The 23122-nt window shown below is 36.6% G+C and overlaps 1 protein-coding gene across 3 annotated transcripts in view; it reads left to right on the plus strand.

Annotated features, from left to right (window-relative positions):
* ZFAT (zinc finger and AT-hook domain containing) overlaps positions 1–23122 on the plus strand; it is a 134523-nt gene that overhangs the window by 102763 nt on the left and 8638 nt on the right. For 2 of the 3 annotated variants that reach the window (XM_071553800.1, XM_071553799.1), the window contains 6 exons: positions 623–796; positions 3935–4023; positions 6502–6640; positions 14052–14170; positions 16719–16845; positions 18381–18511. In XM_071553800.1, the coding sequence (XP_071409901.1) occupies positions 623–796; positions 3935–4023; positions 6502–6640; positions 14052–14170; positions 16719–16845; positions 18381–18511 (779 nt within the window). The other variant, XM_071553801.1, reaches the window with a different exon arrangement.

The raw sequence follows: 23122 nt of genomic DNA on the forward strand, positions 1-23122 counted from the left end.
TGGACAGTTTGGGAGAAGTGAAATTGTAAGTGCTTGCATCTTGTCAAGGCATTTCTGATAAGATATACTTCCATTAGGGATACTACTGTGTGAGACATTAGCAAATCTGATATTAAACAACAATAAAACACAGCTTGACACATTAAAATTCTGCTAACATATTTAGTACCTAATGAAACAATCCTCTTTAAAACAGCTTTCTTTATTATTTATTGTAGTAAACAGAGAATTATGGTTATCTGAAGACTTTTAGAAGGAGATAAATACACCAGCTAGGCATCAATTTAAACTGTCTGGATTCTAGTTCTAAATGAAGGATATACACAGCAAGGCCCAAGTATTAGTATTTGCTTGGCTAAACTTAGTACCTGGCTTCAGTAGGGCAATATTTGATTCTAAAAGGACTCCTTTCTCTTGCAAGTTAAGTGATGTTGTCAAGAGCTTGGTATCATTTACACAGAAGCTATAGATGAAATTTGTTAAATGTATTTGTCCAAATTTTAAAATGTTGGCCTTGGTGTCCATGTTGCTCACATGATCTGAAATTTCTTTCAAGCAGATGTGCACCCTCTCATCAAAAGGTACAACCTGGTTGTTTCATGGTCTATTCTTTCATATTTAGGTGTGAAACCCTTCAAGTGTTCTCTCTGTGAGTACGCCACACGCAGCAAGAGTAACTTGAAAGCCCATATGAATCGTCACAGCACTGAGAAAACACACCTTTGTGATATGTGTGGGAAAAAGTTCAAATCAAAAGGCACTTTGAAGAGCCATAAACTCCTTCATACTGCTGATGGTAGGTGCATGTTTATTAAATCTTGAGTTCATTTTAGGACATTGAATACTGGCTGTACTACAGGGCCTTGTTAACAAATGTTTTTCAGTTGAACATCAAGTGTGATTTACAAGTTTTGTTTATTCCTGGGAGACACCATTTGGGAAATAATTCAAAACTTCGCAAAATTAATTTCTGTGAAAAGACAGATGTCTCTGAAATACTTGTTTTTTTTCTGAAATTTCGTGGTGGCTTTATGTCCCTTCATTTTATTGCAGAGGATTGTTATCTGAATATAAATTGTAAAATGCAAATAGTTTTGTGGTTAAGTCTCTTACTACTCCTTCTGAGAGATTGTTGTTAGGATTCTGTTGCCAAATCCAGCAACCCAAAAGACTCAAGGCCTCTCCCCCATGTCTAATCAGCCAGTGACAAGCCTGGGCATGTGTTCTCTACAGTAATTTTAATATTTCTGGGATGGTAACAGAAAAAAAGTGAGATGCACATCCAGAAAAAAATAATATTTTATTAAAATATAGAACAATACCTTATTCTTCTGTGATTATCAAACTGAAGTAAATGATTTAGCAGGATAAGTTGTATAGACCTTCATTATGACTTAGCTTGATCTTTGTTACTGAACTGTGTGAAAACTCATTCTACTCTTTATTGACCATTTAATTTAAATTATTTTTTTAAACTACATGCTCATTAACACTGTCCTTTCCAAGAAAGTGTTATATATTTAGAATGTTTGTGAGGTTTCTGTATCAGAGATACTAACTTGTGCTTTACAAATGTGTGTAGAAGTGAAAGAGATGATCCCTTTTGCATCCACAAATACATATTACACAAAGCATATAGTTATTGTTTTCTTAGCAAAGTTACTGCAGAATTACCATATTAATAACCTCGTTATTCAAAAAGTACTTGCCTATATTTTGAAATAACTTGGTCAGTAACAAGCAGGTATGACACATAACATCTAAACTTCATATGCAAGGATCAAGATTTTAGTTAGCAAATGCAGTCCTCAGCTGATTCCTGGCTGTGAAGAGTCAGGTTGTTGTAGTTGAATGAAAAGGAAATTCCAAGCACGATCAGAATATAAAGAAAAAAAAATAGTGCTGTAAAAAAAAATCATCAGTGCATGGGATTTAATTTCAAAACATTTCTGTTTTGTTTTCACCATCTGGCATGTTCAAGTAGTGAAATTCAGCAATATATGTTGAATTTGCTTTCATCTGTTAGTTCCATTTCTTGAATAAAATGTATATGTGTATAAGAAATTGTTGCAATTCAGCTGAGGCAGCTGTGAAATTTGGCACTGTCGAGTTGGAGCAGGAGCTCACTGTGTCTGGATGTGGTTTAAAGGTGCGAAATTAGTTTTAAATGTTTTGTTGCATGCAAGGAATGATGTTCTCTTATAAATTACCTCTAGGTTAGGATGAAACCCTGACTCAGAGGCAGTGGGATTACCAAGGAGCCTTTTCTATTTGCCTTCAGACTCCTTATGTTCTGCAATAACTGAGGTGACCTGTAGTGAAAAGTGTCCAGCCTGTGGCAGGGGGTTTGTAATGAGATGATCTTTAAGGTCCTTTTCAACCGAGACCATTCTATGATAATCTTCAGTTTTGGTGCATCTCCCTTTTTAATTGGTGCAAATAAATCCAAGTGCTTTTCACACTTCCAAAATGGTTTCAGGAAATTCCCTGTAACTTTGGAAGATGCATTTTGCTATTGGCTCCAGTGGAAGCTGAATCTCACTGTCTGTGGAGTCTTAAGTAATTTTTCTCACTAAATCCACCCGAGTAAACTCTTCATGCATTTCAAACACTAATGAAAAACAAGAGAACCCTTGTCACCAGGAATGTGGTGCACAGTTTATCAGGGGACTTTCAGCCTCTTGAGTGCTGACAATTTCTCTTCACCCAGTGTCCCTGTCTGTAGTGACAGCACTGCAAAAGGTCTTATCAACACATGTCTCACGTTCTTCAGTTATTTCAGAAATAAATGAATTTGAAAGATGTTTCAGTGTTTATGAGTCTTGTCTTCCTGACTTACGAATCAAGGCAATTTTTGTTCAAATACCAGCCTTGCAAGGTCAATTTAACCAGTGGAATATAAAGCAGTTTTCTGTCTGATTTATTCTTCTCCAGAAGACACATTTCTCAAGAATGACATGATAGAAAACAATTCTGTAGTCCAGGGTTGTTACTGTTTGCAATAAAATAAACCAGAATAAATAAACAAATCAGTTTTCATTATTTTATTTAGATACTAGGAATTGTCTTAAGGGTCTTTTTAGCTGTGTTTTATAGAAACTTTCACACTTAATATCAAATGCTTGTAACTTTTTCACCAAGATCCAGAATCTAAAGAAACTAATCTCTTTATAATAATACAGAAAATATTCCATATTTTACCTCTCCATCCTTCATTTTGCCTCTTGTTTTTGGACTGGTTTTTAGCATATTCTTATTCCACATCACACAAATACAGTTTGCCAGACATGGGTGTTTAATTCAGGAATTAAGTCCTTCTGTAATTAATACACCTTGTAATTTGGCTGGAGGTAGCAGGACTGATAGAATCATAAAGGTAAAATATGAAGAAAGGGACTATGAAATGCAGAGAAGAAAAGGAAGGAAATTGTGTTTGTTTAAAATATAAGGGGGAAAAAAGATTTGTGAGAGAGAGTCCTTTGAAGGGAAAATGTATCTGAATCATAACAAATCAGTGCTTGGGACAGAAGTAGCTGAAACCATGTGAACATGATCAAACATCTGTGTTTTAAGGATTTTCAAATGTGCTTTACATATAGCAAAGTAGCTGTGCCTGCAGTTGTAAATAATGGATTTTTCTTCTTCCATGTAGACTGCACTATAACAATTCTCTTTCTTCTTTCCCAAGTGACTATCCCAGGAGAATCTAGATTATATAATGCTTTTAATTTAAAGATGACACTTGAGCCTTTTTCCTTCCTTACTTTAATCTTAGCAATATTTAACTAAAATTTTGTGGAGTAAGTGCCAGACTTCTTGTATTTTTCATTGTTCACATTTAGCATTTTGGAATTCATCTTTATGAGGAAACAGAATAAGTAATTTTTTGAACTTAAATAGGAAAAAATTATTCCATTTTCTATTCCCATTTCAGGAAAGCAGTTTAAGTGCACAGTGTGTGACTACACAGCTGCCCAAAAACCACAGCTCCTACGCCACATGGAACAGCATGTCTCTTTCAAGGTAAGGAAACATAAATCTTACTTATTTAAATCATGCTTAAAGTCATAAAGAAATGTATGAAACTTTTGACAACAGTTTTAAAACTGGTGTTTTCCTGTTTGATGACATTATGGTTTATAAACATTTTAATATTTTGGAAATTTTGACTTTATATTCAGACTTTTGAGTTAGGATTATTTTGTTTATGGACAATTTGTAATTAGTATCTTTATATGCCAAAAATAACTGTATGGTGCAATATAAACCAAACATTATTGGGTTTTTTTGATTGTCAGTCCTTGTGAGAACAAATCTAATGCATACCTTAAAATGTCCTAGTGAGGTAGAAAAGCAAATCCCATACATCACTGCTCATTTCTTACTTTATTTTTCTCTGAAAGTTTGCCAGTGCTTGAAGAAAATTGAAGAGAATTGACTTTAAAACACCTCATTTATCCGAAACATGTTTTGGAAAGAGTTTTGAAGATTGTTAATGTTTCTATGAAGTATTTGGATTAGAGATATTGTTTATTTTAATAAACTGTAGTAGGGTTTTATTTCTAGATTTTACATTGGTTCTCAGTGTGGTAAGTCTTGATGTAATGAATTGTGAAATATTATATTCAGTAAATAGAAATTATATTAGTTTATTTTCCAGAAGAAGCCAGTATTTTATATTTATGAAAATACGCACTTTAATGTAATGCTTTATCTTGGCAATAAGCATATTTCTTATTGAAAACATCATACTATTTTGACATGCAACATCTTTCATTATCTAACAGATCATTTTGCTTCTATAAAAAGTACACTGCTGCCATTCTTTGTAAGCACCGTAAAACAGAAAGCAAAGCAGTCTTTTCAATAATGGTTTAAATTTTGGAAGACAAGATATATAAGAAAATGAAACAAGTCATCTAAAGAGATGATACATTTTGCACAAATAATTTTTCTTTCTGAAGTATGTGGTTTTGCTCTGGACTTATCTTTTTAAAAGGATTTTTTTGTAAATAAAAATATGTAATTTTCCTTTTTGGATGGATAAAGTGATGAATGTACACACCGTGAAGTTCTTGAAGTATTTCTGGTTCTGACATTGCGATCAGCCTGCACATGAGTGTAGAAATTCAAGGTATTGTCAAGAGAACTGCAAACCACTGAATTAAGTCAATCAGGAGTATTTATTTAAAGGAATTAAAAACCTGTTTGTTAGTGACATGTTGCCTCATTCTAGGACAGATGTTTGCATACTTATCAGACTCAAAGAAATGTCACTACTTATATGACCAAATGATCCTTTAATTTACTATTTCCCAGCTCATGAGTTTGCACTTCTGCTGTCCAATAGCAAGTAACAAACATGACTTGCAAGAATGTGGGACTGGTACAAGAACACAGCAGTCTGTCTGGATTATTTTCTTGAGAAAACAACAGTTTAAGCAATAGAAAAGCAGAGTACCCTTCTCTGAAAAACTGAATAGCTAAATGTTACAGTATCCTCTGATGTATAGAGCTCAGGGAGTCCAAACATCACATTTCTTTCTTGTTTTTGCTGTTTGGAGCCTGAAGGAAGGTTATGAGCAACAAACTTTGGAGGGAGTGTTCTGGGCAGTGGACCCTGACTGAAGACATTTCCCCACTTTAAATTCATCCTCTGCAAACATTTCTATACCAAGCATTTTCTGCTGACTAGGTGGCCCTGCTTGCTGTGCATGAAACATTTTCCATCCCATTCTGATGTACCTGACTTTTCCTTAAGGACTTTGGTCCTTTTCCAGGACTCTGATGGTTGTGTCAAGCTTCCTATAACTGTGATATATCTCAGTCAGGAAGGTATTCTCAAAGGTTAACTTCAGTCACAAATGCTTTTTTTTTCTTTCCTTTTTACTTTAGAAATGCCTCTCCCTGTCAGTTGGAGGGAGACATATGTTCTTAAAAATTACTTAATTTAGTTCCCAAAACTAACTTGCCAAGTGGTCAGAGGGAATGCAAGTGTCAGTGAAAGGGAGGCAGTTGGGAACAAGTTTGGAGAAAGAAGGAAAGAAAAGGAAAAGTAAAAGGATTAACCCTGCCAGGTACAGTTACCTGTTAAATTCGGTTGGCTGTACAGTCATAGTGTACCTTCAATTATTTTAGCTGTGTTCCTCCCCCTTTTTCAAACCATTGCTCATGGCAGCTGAGTAATTTTCTTGTAGCAGAAAGTCTCCATATCGTCAGACTTGTGTTCTTCTACTTACAAAAACAGAGTTTTACCGAATTACAAAAAGTGGGTAATAATCTTATAACGTTGAAAATATTTGGTGTCTTGCACATAATAAAAATGACCGGATTTTAGGTAACATTTGGTTACAACTTCCATTATATTGAATTTTGGAAGGTCTCCTTGGGAGATGCCTAAACCAGGAAGGAGCATGGTTTCTTGGGATCAAAACACTGCAGCTTAGATCTGTATCTCAAAGAAGTAAGGAAATAGTCTAACATTTTCCTTTTTGCTCATAGCCCTTCCGATGTGCACATTGCCACTATTCCTGCAATATATCTGGTTCCCTGAAGAGGCATTACAACAGGAAGCATCCTAACGAAGAGTATGTAAATGCAGGGTCTGGGGAGCCTGCAGCTGAAGCCCTTATCCAACAAGGTACATTTCTACCATATAAGGCTTGTTACCTTTTTTCTGTAGCAAAGTTGGTGTAAAGGTAAATGTTTGTGCAATATGCATTCCTCAGTTTATTGGGTGTTATATGATAAATCGTTACTACTTAGCAATTCTGAAATGGCAGCCCTTTACCCTTCATTCAGTGTCCTTTGTTCTTGGTTTTTAAGAGTGGGTGAACCAAAGTTTTGTTTCACCTTGCTTGTACTATTCATTGTTGCATACATTTATCATTTACACTTGTTTGTCTGTTTCTGTAAGTAAAGTATCACTGTCTGTTGAAATGAATGATAAATGATATCATTCTGCTGATAAATTTCTGTGACAATTCTGCAAGGTTGAACTCCAGGTAAGGTTGAGTAAATGTAAGGAAAGTGACTGAAGAGTAAAAGGCAGCAAATTATTCCCCCACTAGTAGAACCTGGGGACAAGGAGAGTTCAAGTAAAACTGGTTGTAAATTATGTTCTGAATCTTGTTTATGGGCAAAGGAAGCACCCCTTATCTGTATAAGTAAGCCAAGAATTTATTGGCAATATAACAGAAATCTTAACAGTCTAATTTAAGAATCACCATTCATCTAGATTTTAATTACTTTCAAAACCCGATAAAATACAGACTCAGGAAAACTCTTAGTAGTAGTATTAATGCAATTAAGATGGTAACACACCCACACACTCTTCATAAATTTTACATCTTTCCCTAGTCTTCCTTCCACCGTTTTTCCAAATCCTAAGATAAGTCTGGTGTTGGTGTTGGAATGGGGGTTTCAGAAAGTTGCAGCATCTGGAGTTCTTGGCTGGGAGATACGTGGTCCTCATCTTGATGGTTTCATCCTCCTCTCCCCATCCTTTTGTGGCCGCTGTTTGCTTACACACATATATGCTTTTTTTTTTGGTCTGTAGCTCCAGATTAAATCCATATTTACTGTATACGCTGCCTTTCATGTGTGTTCAATACTGTTTATGTTGTTTCTAAACCAGATTTTTATCCAGCTACAGATTTGCATATTTTCAACTGATCATTTCTGAGTCATTTATAACCTAGTGGATTATAGTGGGTTCTTCAGTGCCAGCCTTGTGCCCCATTTCTTACCTCTCTGCACCTGCCCTCCTCTGTGCTGCATTCTGTGTCTCTACTTCTCAAGGCTGCTGTTACAGGCTGCATTTCTTCACATTGCATCTCTGTGTCAGAATCTTGAATATCTGATTCTGCATAGAGCAACTGCTTGTTCCTGCTGTCTGTAAAACTACAGTTTGTACTACACAAAGACAAATAAACACCTGGTCAGTTACTGAAATTGCTGTCACAGATAAGCCCAGTAAAGGCAACAAAGATTTTGGGACAGGATGAAAAATTCAAGTTTTACATATGAATGCTAATGAAATAGAATCATAGCATCATTTATGTTGGAAGAGACCTTTAAGATCATCAAGTCTTACCATAAATCTCACACTGCCGAGTCTACCAGGGCTAGGGGAAGAGACAATCAGATTGCAGTATTTTTCACTCCAGTTATATCATAAAAATAGATAAAAATAGCTCGATAAGAATATCAGAACTTATAACTCGTTCCTTGTAGTGTCTGGGCACTCGCAAAGGAGATCTGAAGTTGTCTGACTCACATAAGTAGTTTTCTGGGTATGAAAACCAGAGCAAGCAACTGACTGTGCAGTCAGGTACATTTTGGAGTGTAAAGCTTCTTCAGTTCTAGTGCCTGGTGTGGGAGGAATTGGGCAAGAAGAGGAGAAAGCCAGATTTAATACTCTAAATTGTGTTGAAAATATTTTAATTCTTGGTAAAATTGAGTTTCTTTTTTTGTTACTCATAATTTTAGAAAGTGTTTTCCCTATTTTTAATAAGAACTACCAGCAGTTTCATAATATCTTCTGGAATCTTCAGAGTTGCTGGTTTTGTTGAAGTGGAACAGAGACTGAAATAATGCTGTTGTATTAGATAATTAATTAAATATCATTCTTCTAATATGACATTATTAATAGATGGTATTTCCAAGTCATTCATCTAAGACTTAACAGTTATTTATTGAAGGTATTAATCCATGTTAAAGTCATGACAAAGAGAAAGATACTCAAAGTCTGAGACTCTTCCTTTAAACTTGCTGTGTAGAAGGGAAAATTATATAACTACATTAAGGAGTTTGAGCCTGTGTTATTTTATATGACATTTCTTTGTTTCCTTTTTATCAGAAAAAAACTCCAAACCAACAAACAAAAATAGTTAAAAAAGTAAATCTCTGTGTATAATTTCAGGGTAGAAATGTATAGTATAATTTTAGGATTATTTTCACAGACAGTGAAAGCTGACATGGAATCTGCAGTTGTTTTAAAGAATATTTACTTGGTCAGTACTCAGAGCCTCTATTCTGGAGTCACCCTGGTGCAGGAAGAACTGTTCACTATGGGGAGCTTTGTTTAACTTTCCAAATATCTAAGCCCTGCCAGGAATTATTTGTTCCTACCCACTCTTAACAACAGGGACCTGAGAATGAATTCTCTTAACATAAATTAGGGATCATACTTGCAATGTTCTGAACAAATAAAATTAATCATATGCTAATTAGGTTTGCCTTGCCCGTTGGGAGACAGATAAATGCACTTCTGAAAATCATTCTTTTCCAGTGAAACAAAAGAACTGTACTGTCGTTGAGAATGCAGGAATACTCTTACAATGGAGACATTAGAGTGATGTGAGAGAGAACAGCCTTTTTTCCGTGGTGGACATCCTTTTTCCACCACACTGGAGCATTGGACAATTATTAAGTGGATAAAATTCAGCAAGTCCAAATGGCAGATTCTGCACTTAAGACAGAGTTAACTTGTGGCATAAGCCTAAATGGGGAGAGGAGTGGCTGGAGATCAGTCTTGCAGACAGGGAACTGGGGGTGTTGATTGGGCAGTGAGTGTGCCCTGTCAGCCCCGAGGGCCAACTCCATCCTGGGGTGCATCAAACATAGCACAACCAGACAGGCAACAGAAGTGATTATCCCACTGTGTTCAGTGTTGGTGCAGCCCCACCTGGAGCCCTGTATGCAGTGCTGGCTTCCAAGCACTTCAGAATCACAGAATGGACCACAGTGGGTCATCTGGTCCAACCATCCTGCTCAAGCAGGGTGATCCCAGAGCACATGGCACAGGATTGCATCCAGAAATATTTGAAGGTCCTTCACAGAATCACAGACTATTCTGAGTTGGAAGGGACCCATAAGGATCAATTACATTCAGAGGGAAACAAAACTGGTGGCAGGGCTGGAAGGCATGCCCTGTGAGGAGCAGCTGAGGGCTCTGAGCTTGTCTAGTTTGGAGAAAAAGTGGCTTAGGGTTGACCTCATTGCTCTCTCCAGCTTCCGAAGGAGGGGAAGAGAGGAGAGAGGTGATGAGTTCTTCTCCCTAGGATCCAGTGACAGGATATGTGGGAGTGGTTCAAAACCATGCCTGAGAGGCTTAGACTGGACATTATGAAGCATTTCTTTACTGAGAGGGTGGTCAAACATTGGAACAGGCGTCCTAGAAAGGTGGTCAATGCCCCAAGCCTGTCAGTGTTTAAGAAGCATTTGAGTTATGCCCTTAACAACATGCTTTAACTGAATTGGTCAGGCAGTTGGACTGGATGACTGTAGGCCCCTTCCAACTGATACAGCCTATTCTGTTCTTTCCATCTCTGACTTTGCATCGTTCTTTCTCCCCTTCATTACACAGCATTTATATGTCCTGTGCTGCCAGTAGTGCTGTGCCTGTTTTCCGCATGTTCACCTCCTGGGATGAGTTTTAGAGCAGTAATAGGGCATCAAATCCATGTAGGAGCTGGAAGTCAGTGTCTCATCTCAGGACTCTACCATGAAGAAAGCCATGTTAATAGGTGCAGTTTTCCCACATGCAGCTTCCTTTGCCAACTCAATTACCTACTCTGTGATGCATCACATGGATCTTGCACGAGGATTCAAAATAAGACCAGACATTTCTTGTCATGGTATAGAAACATCAGTTTTTCTCAGTGTTTTGGTATCTCACTGTGGGGAAGAATGTTCCTTCTGGGAGACATTTGCATTTGGAGGTGATAGACATGAATCCTATTGAAATTAATAAAAATTTTCCTGATTTGGAAATCAGATCATCTGTATTGGTTCATGCAGCACAAGCAGATCATTGTGGACATGTTATGCAGTATGATGAGTATGTCATACTTGTTGTATATGACACTTCTATGTCATATAAGTTATGAGATATTAGGAAGAAATTCTTTACCGTGAGGGTGGTGAAATACTGGAATAAATAGCCCAGAGAAGTTGTGGATGTCCCATCCCTAGAAGTGTCAAGGCCAGGCTGGATGGGACTCTGAGCAACCTGGTGCACTGGAAGATGTCCCTGCCCATGGCAGTGGGGGTTGGGACAAGATGATATTTAAGGTCCCTTCCAACCCAAACCATTCTATGATTCTATGTGTTTCTAAGCTGTTTGGGCCAGGAGTTGCACCTTTCTGTCTGACAAGCTTCTGTTTAGTTCCAATTTACTGTATTCATAGATCTGAAAAGCAATTTCGGAAAATTATTCATGTATTCATATAAGGGAAGAAGACCTTTCAGACCTGATACTAAACAAATCCTTTGAAATGAAAGGACTACAGATGAAAAGGAAAAGGTGAGAGAACCAGCAAGCGAAAGGATTTGGAAAGAAATTGAGAGGGGAAAGTAACAAAGATTAATATCTAATAAAAGCTGTCTTTATTCATATTGTCTTCTGCTTGTTCTAAGTTAGCCACTGAGCCCAGAGCGAATTCCCTCACACTTGCCCATCTCCCCTACTCTCAACAGAGTTTTGTCTGCATTACAGGCACTGCAAATAATCTTAATTGGAAATATTTATATGAATGTAGACTGCTGGACTGTACTCAAGATTCCTAGAATGAGTTTATAAATAAATGAATTATTCATAGAATGGATTCTATTCATTTAAGCAACTGCATTGCCAGGGATAGACAGCAGTATTTAATTTCTGTGCTTGTATTAGAATTTGGGATCACCCAGGATCAGAGAAATGCTTGGGATTTTGCAGGGGGAGGTGTGTTTTTCTTTGTTTGAATAAAAGTCTGTGATCTGACATTTATTTTAGTATTTTAAAGTAATAAAAGAAAATAAACAGCATTCTGCAAAGGGTACAAGGGTATTAGATATGCATTACCCACTAGTTTTTCTGCAAGACCCTGCCTGTGTGCTCATTTGATAGCTTATTTTTTAGTTTCATTAGGTTTGTGCTGGGAAAATCACATAAAATTTTCCCCAAATTGTTTCTTTTCTCCTCCTTGCCATCCATTGTTTTGTTTATGTGTCTGAGAGACAGATTTTCAGTTTGTGCAGGGAGTTGTGCAGTATATGCATGAGGATCCAGTTGTGGCCTCACTGTTCTCGTGTACAATTATCATCACATGCTTTCTTTGGACAGAAAATAATAATTATCTTACGGAGATTTTAGGCCAAAAATAAAATGGAGGACACATGTCACTGGAAGCAAGTTGTGGAGCTGTATAATATCTGTGTGCAGTATTTTATTGCAAACATCAGTTTTGGTATTGAAAGTAGTTAAGGTGTATAATTCATGAACTTTGTATGTCACCTGTTACTATAAAGAATTGTATGAAAATTAATTTTTCTGAGGTTTTGTATCAAGTCACTGACATGGAGTTATATATTACCAATTTTATTCTATGCTTCTATTATTTGTTCTTTAATTACATCCATAATGACAAAAGTTACAGATTTAATTTATCAGGTGTAATAGTTTTGATACCAAACTAATGCAGAAAAGTATTCACTGTTTCACTCCAATGGCTCTTTTCTAATACTACCGATTGGTGTGAAATTCATATGTAATTCCATTTTCTGTAACTGATAATATCTTTGTTCTAACCTGAACTTTTTGAGTGAAAATATTTTGGTTTTGTTTAGGGATGGAGTAATGAGCATTGGTCTAAAAATAAAGTTTTGTAAAAATCTATAATAAAAAGGAAAGAGGGGGATTTGCAGAGGAATAATAATGTTGGTGAAATACCCTAGGGACTGAGTGTAGTTGTATTCTGTTTTATCAAAATAAAAAGTTTATTTCTTTTCACCTGATAGAATACCATATGGTAGGTTTCCATTAATGTAAAATGAGATTTTTTTTTTCTAATCACCTTATTCATAAAAGACTGTGCAACCAGGTCTTGACTTATAACCAGCTTCTGAGAGTCTATTTGAAGCATTTGAACATGATGGGTAAGAATCATAATTTGCCACAGTAATGTGGAGTCAGCCATCTGGTATTGTAGTTCCTAGACTGGCATAAGGCACTTCCCCAGCCATTAGATTTGTTCGAGTGAGTTCTGGTCACCTAATGCAACACTTAATCACATGCAGATTATTTTTGTTCTTCTTTAGTCAATAGAGAGGAAAAAAGATACTTATTTGCATAATTACAAGCAGCTGAAATCTGACATTTGGCCAAATGAGTTTCATAAGAAAAAGAAGTAAAGGCTGTTTAATCTAGTGAAGAAAATTTGATTCTTATGATTTTGTCGTGCTCAGTTTTTTACCTGTGATGCTGCATACTGATACAGTAAACATTATGTTAAAGTCATGCTATGCATCATTTTGTAGACAGAAAACTTAGATATACAGTTTTGTATGTTGACATAAAACTCTCAAAAGCAAAGATAGTTGAGTGAAATTGACATTACATTGTTAACTCTTCCTAGTTTGTTTTGTTAATGCTTCCTAGTTTGCTTTGATAATGCCCAAAAGAAATATTTGTTTGAAACTTGGGAAGACTAGAACAGCTGTCTTGGAGAAGACACATTTTAAAAAAATTATTAGTGTGCCACTAATGTGTATGTTAAATGTTAAGATCTTGGTGTTGTTTGTAAACACATTAAAAAAAGAAAACTACAAACAAAAAACAGGTCTTGCTGAACAAGTACAACACACTGTGGTCTTGGATTTTGTCCTGAAGACTGGCACACCAGGCCTTTTCAAGACAACATGGAACTGATGTTTAAAGCTGAAGTTTGTCAGAGCCCCTGGTCTTGTAGATATTTGGACTGTACACACTTTACATCCCTGGAAGGGAGAGATGCAAGGAGGGAAGCAGGATTGCTGTAGCTTCCCAGATATGTGAGTTATTCCAAAATCCTCCCATTACCATAGTTCAAAATTGCCCTTCAAGCACTATGAGAGGTCAACTACGTTATTTTTTTCACCCTTTTTTCATGTTGGCTAAATGGCTAAAGGAAACACTTTTAAATTACAGTTATCTAGCTTGATTGAGATGGGGTCTAATTAAACAGGTTGCTACTGCCTTGAAAAAGAATTTATATGCAATTAAGGAGTTTATTTGTGTTTCCCTGTAGGTGGCATTAAGTGTCCTGTTTGCAGCTTTGTCTATGGTACAAAATGGGAGTTCAACAGGCATCTTAAAAACAAGCATGGAATGAAGCTGGTGGAAAATGATGGGGAGACCAAGTGGGAGGTAAAGCAAAGTTGCCATGGCTTTGACCCTGAAATCTTTTATAATTCTGCGGAGAAAAGTAAGGATAATAATAAGAACTATACAAAAATGTAGGTTTGACTTCATACAGGATTAGAAGATCATGTGATCTCATAATTTAAACACATGCATTGCTATGACTGTTAAACTTTAGTATTAACAACCTTGTAAATGCTTATCTTAGCCCTCTAGTCCTCTATTTGCAGCAGAAAGGGTGAAAGTTTTAGCAAAAAAAAAAGTGAAATTGAAAAACTGACTGCATTTTTTTATATGCCAAATATCAGCTGGTGTTAACTGCAAGAGGAGCAAAGCTGAAAACTTCTATTGAAATAGTGAGAAAAAGCTAAAGTCTTTGTCCAGAGAAGGTTAGAATCTAGAAAACTAGGTTTGTAAATTGAACGACTGAAAACATGGTAATGTTTTACAGAGTAAGTCTTCTATAATTTGTTCTGTCTTTTCAGCTGCCATCCAAAGTATATAGAAAATGTGGGTCCCTTCCAACTCAGAATATTCTGTGACTCTGCAAAAATCACAGTATCGCTGAGACTTTAAAAAAGTCGAGCTAGACCTAAGAAACTTGGTTTGGAAAAAAGCAAACAACCTGAATTTTCTCCATTTGGGATGGAGTAGGACAGCTACCTTGAGGCACAATGCCCCCTCAAGCTTTCCTCTGCTGTCATATGCAGGGCAATTTGTTCTAAAATGAAAACTTATCCTTACAGAGCAGAGCTGACTGCAGATGCAGAATCTATGGAAAACCACAGATTTAGACACTTTTATTTAAAAATTAGAGTTGGAAAATTGAGTCTCTTCTAAGTAGGCTGGTTTTGATGTCGAGTGAGAGGAAGAAGCCACAAGTCAATTGCAGTTGGCTGACCTCCACAGTGTGAGACCTGCTCTGCTAAATTTCAGTCTTGTCCCCATTGTAAATCTAATGCCTGATTTGGAAGAACTGACCTGCAGGTCCTGTCTAACAGTTACTGAGTATCCACACATAGAAGGTTAAGTCCTTGAAAAATACTGGAGTAGGTTCTATTTGGACAGTTATTCAAAGAAGACAGGACAAGCATTTAAAATGTAGTTCTTCAAAGTCTTGGTATCCATGTTTTAAATGATTCTCTGTAGACTTTTATGACGTTCAGATCTGCTTAATTTTTGATGCAGATTGAACTACAAGTTCGAATCATTCTCTTGAGCAAAATTAAAACTCAAACAAGTTATCTGTAAATACCAAAAACTGATTTTTATTAATTGATTGCGAGAGAGATGCGAAAGGAAAAGAGGAAAAATAAGAAAGGTTAGGAAAAATGCTTAAGATTATTTATAGAAGCAGAGAAAAGATACCACCATGAAAAACTACTTGAGTGCCTTATCCATGTAACTGAGAGGAAGGGGGGGGGGATGCAGATGCTCTCTCTGTTTCTGCCACGATGTTATCTCTTGGCTGCAAGAGGATGGTGAGTCTTTGAAATGCAAAATGCAGTTATTTCCCCTCAAGACCAGACCGGCTGGCTTCTGGAGTAGCTGCAAAAGAGGGTGCTTTATTTTAGCCTGTTAGAGAAAAATTCAGAGAAAAGATATACCTCCACAGACAGTCACAGACTATTCAGGCTGCCAGGCAGTCTCGCTCTAGGCCGATGCCCTCTCTCCAGGCTGACAAGCAGTCTCTCCTTCGAGGCAGATGACGGCTGGTGGTGTTGGAAAGAAGGTAAGACGAGCTGAGAGGAGAGATCAGAAGAAGACTAGGCAAGGCGTCCTAGTTTCTCCTTGTCTCTTGTTCCTCCAACTTCTGAATTCATCTTCAGGTTTTTATAATGCTTTCTCAACCTCTACACATGTTTTTTGGCACGTAGTCAGGTCCAGATGTGGGAAACTGATCACAAAAGGCAGGATTTTCTGGCAGGAAGTATTTCCTTGAGAAAGCTTTTCCACTAAAGCTGACATAGCAATGTTAGCAGAATGTATTGAGAGGCAGAAAACAATGGAGAAACATATTTTTGACTTGTTTACACGCTACAACTTTCCCAGGTGATACCCAAAGCTGATAAAATTAGAGGACATGCTGGGTGCAAACATGTCTCTGGTACTGAACTGACTATAAAGTGAGTCCCATCAGAGCAGGACTACATAGTGAGAGTTTGTCTTGAAAAACATAGTTCCTGGAAAGGATAACTTTACTGAAACAAAATTCCGTTTCAAACTTCAGAGATGTTTTACTAGATCTGCATTATAAATTAATTTTGTTCAAAAGGTCCCTGATACAGTAGAAGCCTATTGTTAGTTCTAAAATAACTGTAACAAAAATAAAGTCAGGATAATTTAGCATATTTAAAACATCTTCTGAAGTAGAATCTAAAGGAAAACTGTGGGACAATATCCCAACTCCCATGTAATATTCTTCTTGAATTCCTTTTCAACCAGTATTTCTGTAACTCTTGTGAAAATATTTGTTGTTAAAAATTCATTCCTTATTGTTCTTTACATTGCCAAAATGAGATTATTCATGTCTTTGCTGTGTTTTGTTTCCAAGTTAACTGCTGAAGTTTCTGAAGAAGCATCCACTCAGTATCTCCATATCACAGAGGCTGGAGAAGACGCTCAAGGCACTCAAGCTGCTGTAGCTGCATTACAGAACCTTAGATATACTTCTGAGAATGGTAAGTTACCTTTCTTTTAAAGCTGGAACACAAAATACATCTTTTTTCACCAATATTTAATTCTTTTAAGCATGCTGGGCAATATACAATATCCTGTGATCTCCTGTTAAAAAGGATGAAATTAGTCATCCAGAATTTTCTTCTAGGGGCTTATATTTTCTTTGAGGATAAATGAGAAATTACCATTCTTTATGAATTTCTGTATCCTTAAGTCATTAATGCTTATCACAGTCTGTTTTGCACTTTGTTATTAGCTGTGTGGAATTTCCTGCCTGTATTATTAAATACACTGTGAAATCAGCTATCTTGGCAGAGTAGATGGTGTGTATCTAATGGCAATTCCCTGGCTATTATCTCTCTCCCTGCTTGAGGCAGCCAGACTGCAGGAGTGACACAGTGGAATAGCTCATTTACCACATTCCCAAGACAGTACTAACAAACTCAGTTTGGATGGCACACAAAATTAAGTGAGCTGTTCTGTACCAGACTGAGGAAGAAAAGAGTGGGATTAGATAATGATTGCTAAGGGAGAAATAACAAAAACTGGAAGAAAAGACAAAGCATCGAGATTTCTGAGTGTTAAAACTTCAGAGTAGATGTTCATATGTTTTGTTTTCATATATATAAATAAGTAGTTATCATAAACCAGCATTTTACAGTTGCTTACCATTGTAGTCTTTATAGTTCATAATACAAATAAAAAAATAAAAATAAATGCGATCATGGAATATGCTGTACATGGCTGTTTTGATTTTAAGCACAATACAGTAGTTTTCAGCGTTGAATGATGTGCTTTTTAGTGCCCCCAACTTCAGATACTCTTCCAGCATATTTCCTCTCAGTGTGAAAAACAGTAGCATTTTGTCTAAAGGCAGTTTTATAGGAAAAAACCAAATCAAGCAAACATTTTTCAATACTTGGTTAAATTTGTTTCATAAATAAATAACAAAATATAACCACTTTCCGGTTTTAATTAAATTATCTGACCTGGGTTCCCATCACATTGTCAACCTCAGTTTGAAAGGGTTTGAGGTTAAAAGATGATATTTATTCTATTTGTTGTCTCTTTCCTAGTTCTAACAGTGATTAAAGCAAATAGAAGGCAGATTTACATGACTCTTGCAGTCTCTTTCCCTTTCTGACTGTGGTTATAGGTTTATAGTCAGATTCTGTGTGAGCTGAATGTCTGGCAAATACACATTTGGATTTGTAAAGTCTTTCAGCTTTTAGTAATCTTCAGTTACTGCTATGCGTTGTGCCTGTTGTCTCTTATTCAATGTGTTCTTTTAGATCTCTTTCAAATAGGCACAAAAATGATCAGTGTGGCTTCACTTGCTGATTCATGCATTCCCTGGGAAATTTGTTTTGTGAATTTTACCCTGCCATAGACCTGCTGTTAAAGTGTCATGTTACTGAGCTATTTGAAATGTGCAAATGCTGAGTCAGGGCTAAGTCAGGAGGGGAAAGAGAGCCACTTAGATTCCCATACCTTTGGAGGTGTTTAATGATCTTATGGCTACTGTCTTTCTGATAAGGTGAAAGACTTGATCCAACAGCTGTAAACATCCTGCAGCAAATCATTGAGTTGGGTTCAGAGTCCCATGATGCCACTGCAGTTGCTTCTCTAGTAACGATGGCCCCCGGCACACTGACAGTGGTAAAGCAGGTAAGAGCTCTTTTATTCTCTAAAACAGATATATTTAACTTTCATATATTTGTTGTGAAGTGGGTGATACTTTGCAAGGGCCAGATTTTAAATGGCCATGTAAGACACGTATAGAATTTTTCCTAAAATGTTTCTTTACTGTATGTTTTGTGTATGTCTGTCTACATGCCCATACCTGTACGTATTTATACATATATTCACATGTTATGAAAAATACATGATTTTTAAAAATCTGGTGATTCTTCCTCCTCCGATTGTTACATCTGATCAATGTCTGTTCCATCTTAAAATCTACCATCTTCCTTGTTAGACTATCTGAATTTGCTGGTAGCCTTTGTCAGTAAATGTTTATATTCCAAATTAATTTTCTTCCTTGCTTCTTAATTCATATTTCTAGTCTTTTGAGTTTACAAGCTGCTAAGCCTTGATCACTTCTTTTTCCCATGCCTTACATACATCAGTGACTCTCACTAGTGTGATGTCAAACTCTCACCAGCTCCATTCCTATATCAAATGAAATACTGAATTCTTGGAGCACAGAATCATTCTCCTACCTTCCATTTTTATTCCCCCTCCCCTCTTTAGAGTCTTTTTAATATAAAGCAGCTTTTTTCCCCCTAAGTGAAAGTTGCACAGAAGCAAAAGCAGTAAATAATTTAGGTACTTCTCAAGCAGAGTGATCTTGCACTACCTCTGCTTATGATGACTTTTGCTAACGATTTACACTGATGCTGAAGGCACAGTTGCTCTGTGAACGTTTCTTGCATGTTCAGAAATAACTACTCATTTCTTACTCTGGTAGCCCCAGTACTTTTTACTCCATATGTGCAGGAGTTCGCAGATCTGTGATTTCCCAGGGGAGGATTGGGTGGCCATGCACCTCCTGACAGCTGGCTGATTGCTCATTTACCTTTAGTGGGCTTTATGGAGATACAGCAAGGACCAGGGGAAGTCTGGAAGTGATGATGATGATGATGATGATGATTTATCTTTTTAATTTTTTCTCTTCTTTCATTTGTCTATATTGGGTTTTTCTCTTATTTTTTTACGTAAATCAGTGTTTTAACAAATTTTGTTCTGTTTTAGAGTTGTAATTACTTTCCAGCTCTTCTCTTCCCACCAGAAGATTGCTCCAGAATTATGAGCGCACCCATTTATAATCTGAGGGAAAGAAGTCTTTAAATATTATTAACTTGACTTAACTCTTCAAGTTTTTTCTTCAGTACTGAGTTGCTTTGTGTGGGATATCTCTCACTATTATCTATGACAATGTTAGGTTTTAATTATAGTAGGTTCCTAGTTGTTAACCTTGAAGTGACCTCTAGACATCTGCATATTTCACTTTCCTTCTGAAAAACACTTTCCACACTTTCTTCTGTGACCTTCAGCTTTTCTTGTGGGTTGTGAGACAAAGAATTCATTCAGGGTGGTGGCAGCAATATATCAACATCATCTGTCACTGAGTATACACTCTTGTTCTTTAATGGCCTCACCAAGTCCTTGCTTAGCAGCTTGGGTCTATTTCTTTTCCTTAACATTTATTGTAGTTCTGATTTTTATGCTGTTATGTTTGTTTTTTCTTTTTCTCTAAGGACATACATTATCCATTTTTTCTATCAGTTCTTACCTTCATATCTCATTTTTATCTAGCCCTTGCAAGTTGCCTTCATATTTCTCTGTTTGCACCAAGAAATTTCTTCTAAACCATAAATTACTAAAAGGTTTTAAAAGTATTTTTTGCTGTAAATGTTACACTATAATGTTCCTATTTTTGACTCCTATTTCCTCCCTGGAAATTTCTTTCTCCCAAAGCTGTACTGTTCCTTACTTTTCTCTCATAAAAGTCCCATTTACACTTTATCCTTAAAATTATGAGTGAATTCAGCTGTATCTATCAGCAGTGCTTCCATACTTGTGCTTTAGTGCTTCCCTAACCTGTGTGCTCACATCCTTCAGGGTGCTGTACTTGTAGAGCTTCAGGTTAATGCAAGACTTTTGCCTCCAGAAACAAACGGACTTTATCTGTAAGTCCTTTCCAGCATCTTGGAAGATACCTGATGTATCAGTCAGGTCTAACTGGTGTAATTTTAAAATTGCTTTCGGCTAAGTCACAAAACACGTATGCCACGTTTGAGGGATTCTTCTATTAAATTACTGTTCTGGGTTGCTTGTAGTCTTACTGCAAGTATCTTAAATCATGAGTACACATTATAATGGATGTGAAATCAAGATCAGATTGTCTCTTCAAAGCTTTCAGCTCCTGAATTGCATGTCGAGAAGAAAAAGATTTCAGTTCTGACTTTGGAAACTTTGTACTTTTGGTTCATAGGAATGATTTATAAAAGAAAATGCTTTGATAACATAGCAATAGCCAATCCCAGCCTGAATCAGGATTCAGCTTATGATTTTAAACCCAAGAAATGCAAACCTGGCCCTGTTTCGTTTGGATTATGATTGGGAAATAAGAATCTTTGTTGGCTCTGATAGTGTCATGAGACCTTTCAAAGGTTATGTCTAGCCCTAAATCATTTTAGGTTATTCTTATCTGCAAGTCAGTGTTCTAATCTGTTATGAAAGTTAAACTTTTTTTGATGTCTCGTGTGACAGCTATGAAAACAAAAAGCTGCTAAGGAATGTAGTATATAATAAATGCCTAAGAAAAAACATTAATAATATAACAAAGTTTTACCAATATGATCAGAGATTGGCAAAAATCCACTCTGAAGCTTTGATCACAGCATGACAGAAGTGTATCCTGCTCAGTTTGAGTCCTTTTCAGTTACTAGGGATCCAGTCTGGATCTTTTTCTGACAGAGTTAATGAAGATACTTCTTCATAGCATGATATTTGAGTTGTTCTGCACTGCTTAAAGAACAAAAAAGTAATGAGTTGGGGAAAAGGAGAGAGGAAAGAGTGCTAAGTTTGAAGAATAAATAGGAAAGAGGCTAATACATGCTTAGAAAAGAATGGAAATACTGTTCACAGTGCATGGTAAACATAGGCAAGACATGGGGAGAAAGAAGTTATGTGGGAACAGAGCACGTAGCAAGGTGGAGGAACTGGAAGTGTAAAACAGGACACTTTCTTTACTGCTCATTTGACTCTGTGTCCTGTTACAGATGTACTTTTGCCCTTGTGCCTGAGGGTGGAGATTGATTCATTTGGGTTTTTGTTTATTTTCCTAGCAGAGGCTGTTCAATCCATTATTTATGTAGGTGGACTATTTTCCTAGTTCACATGCTGAATATAAAGGCAGGATTGGAGGACGAGCAGGATCACAGACACCCTTGATTTACAGTCTCTGTGTGTCTGTGTTCAAAGACTTGTTTTTCACACAGTGTATCTGTGTGTCAACTGGAATAGAAAAACAGTGTTTAACTATAAACTGCCTTGATGTATAGTTCTTTCTTTTATTTAATGTATATCAAATAATTCTTCATTAAGATGTTTGTTCCAAGTTAAACATTTGTTTTATTTAAATACTGAGTTTCCCTCAGAAATGAGCACCCCTTATACCTTATTTTTTTTCAGAGGAAACTCTTACAGTGTGTAGTGTCTGTTAAGTTATTCTTCACTGAGGCAAGATTCAAAGTGCATTTTCTTGGTTTCACAATAAATGAACATCCTTGAAAGCTTAGTTCCTGTGAATCCCTGACTGCATTGGCCAGAACATCAGAGGAGTTGCCCCTTCTTGGTCGGTGTCCATCTGCTCTAGTTTTTGGTATAGTATGGAACTTCCATTTCCAGTGTTTGTTAGTAGGAATGTGTAATGGTAACAACATACTTTCTGATTCAATTAATTCACTTTCCATCAATGCAGTATATTTCCTATACCAGATCTCTTTGACACAAAGAATAGAAAGCATGTGCAGTTCATTGTCCAAATATGAGTTTTAATTTTTCCATCAAATTACTGAACCAGAGCAGTAGAATTTTTGATTGCAAACCAAAGTTTTGCAGTCATATACACTATATTACCCAATAAAATTTGCTTGCAAGTTATCTGGTTTTCAGACTTTTTTCATTCAGATAGTAATGGACAAATTTGCTGGCTATTTGCTGTGTTTAGGCCTGTGATACTGTGTTGGGTTTGTTTCCTCTAGAGCCATCACTTCAAGCTCCCTCTGAAGCTGTCTAAGAGGATTGCATTAATCACTATCCATTATTATTAATCACTAAGAATATAGTCACTGATTATATCAACCTTCCTGCACAGGTGTTTATCAGCAGGCCACTTTATTTTTCACCCATATAGGGTGCCTTTCCTGTTGTTCAAGCCAGAAAGCTGATGCGCTCCTCAGGTAGGTTCTTGAGCCTTCCCTGCAGGTGATTATCTCAGTGGTGCCAATTTATTCTGCCTGATGACTCTTAATAAGGTCTCTTATTTCAACCACTTAGCTAAAATGGTTGTCCAAGCCATCATTATTTTATGGTACAGTTAACTCCGATAGTCTTTTTTCTGACAGTCACAGATTGTGTTTTGTCCCTTTTGTATTCTTTCAGAAAAATTCAAAGATTTCTTTCTCTCTTATTCTTGACGTCATCCTCTCTTATTCTGTTCACTTGATGTCCCTTTTTTACAACATCAAACAAGACCTTGTTTTCCTTTCC

This window comes from Pithys albifrons, chromosome 4 (genome assembly GCF_047495875.1).
Source record: "Pithys albifrons albifrons isolate INPA30051 chromosome 4, PitAlb_v1, whole genome shotgun sequence".
Taxonomy (NCBI): domain Eukaryota; kingdom Metazoa; phylum Chordata; class Aves; order Passeriformes; family Thamnophilidae; genus Pithys; species Pithys albifrons.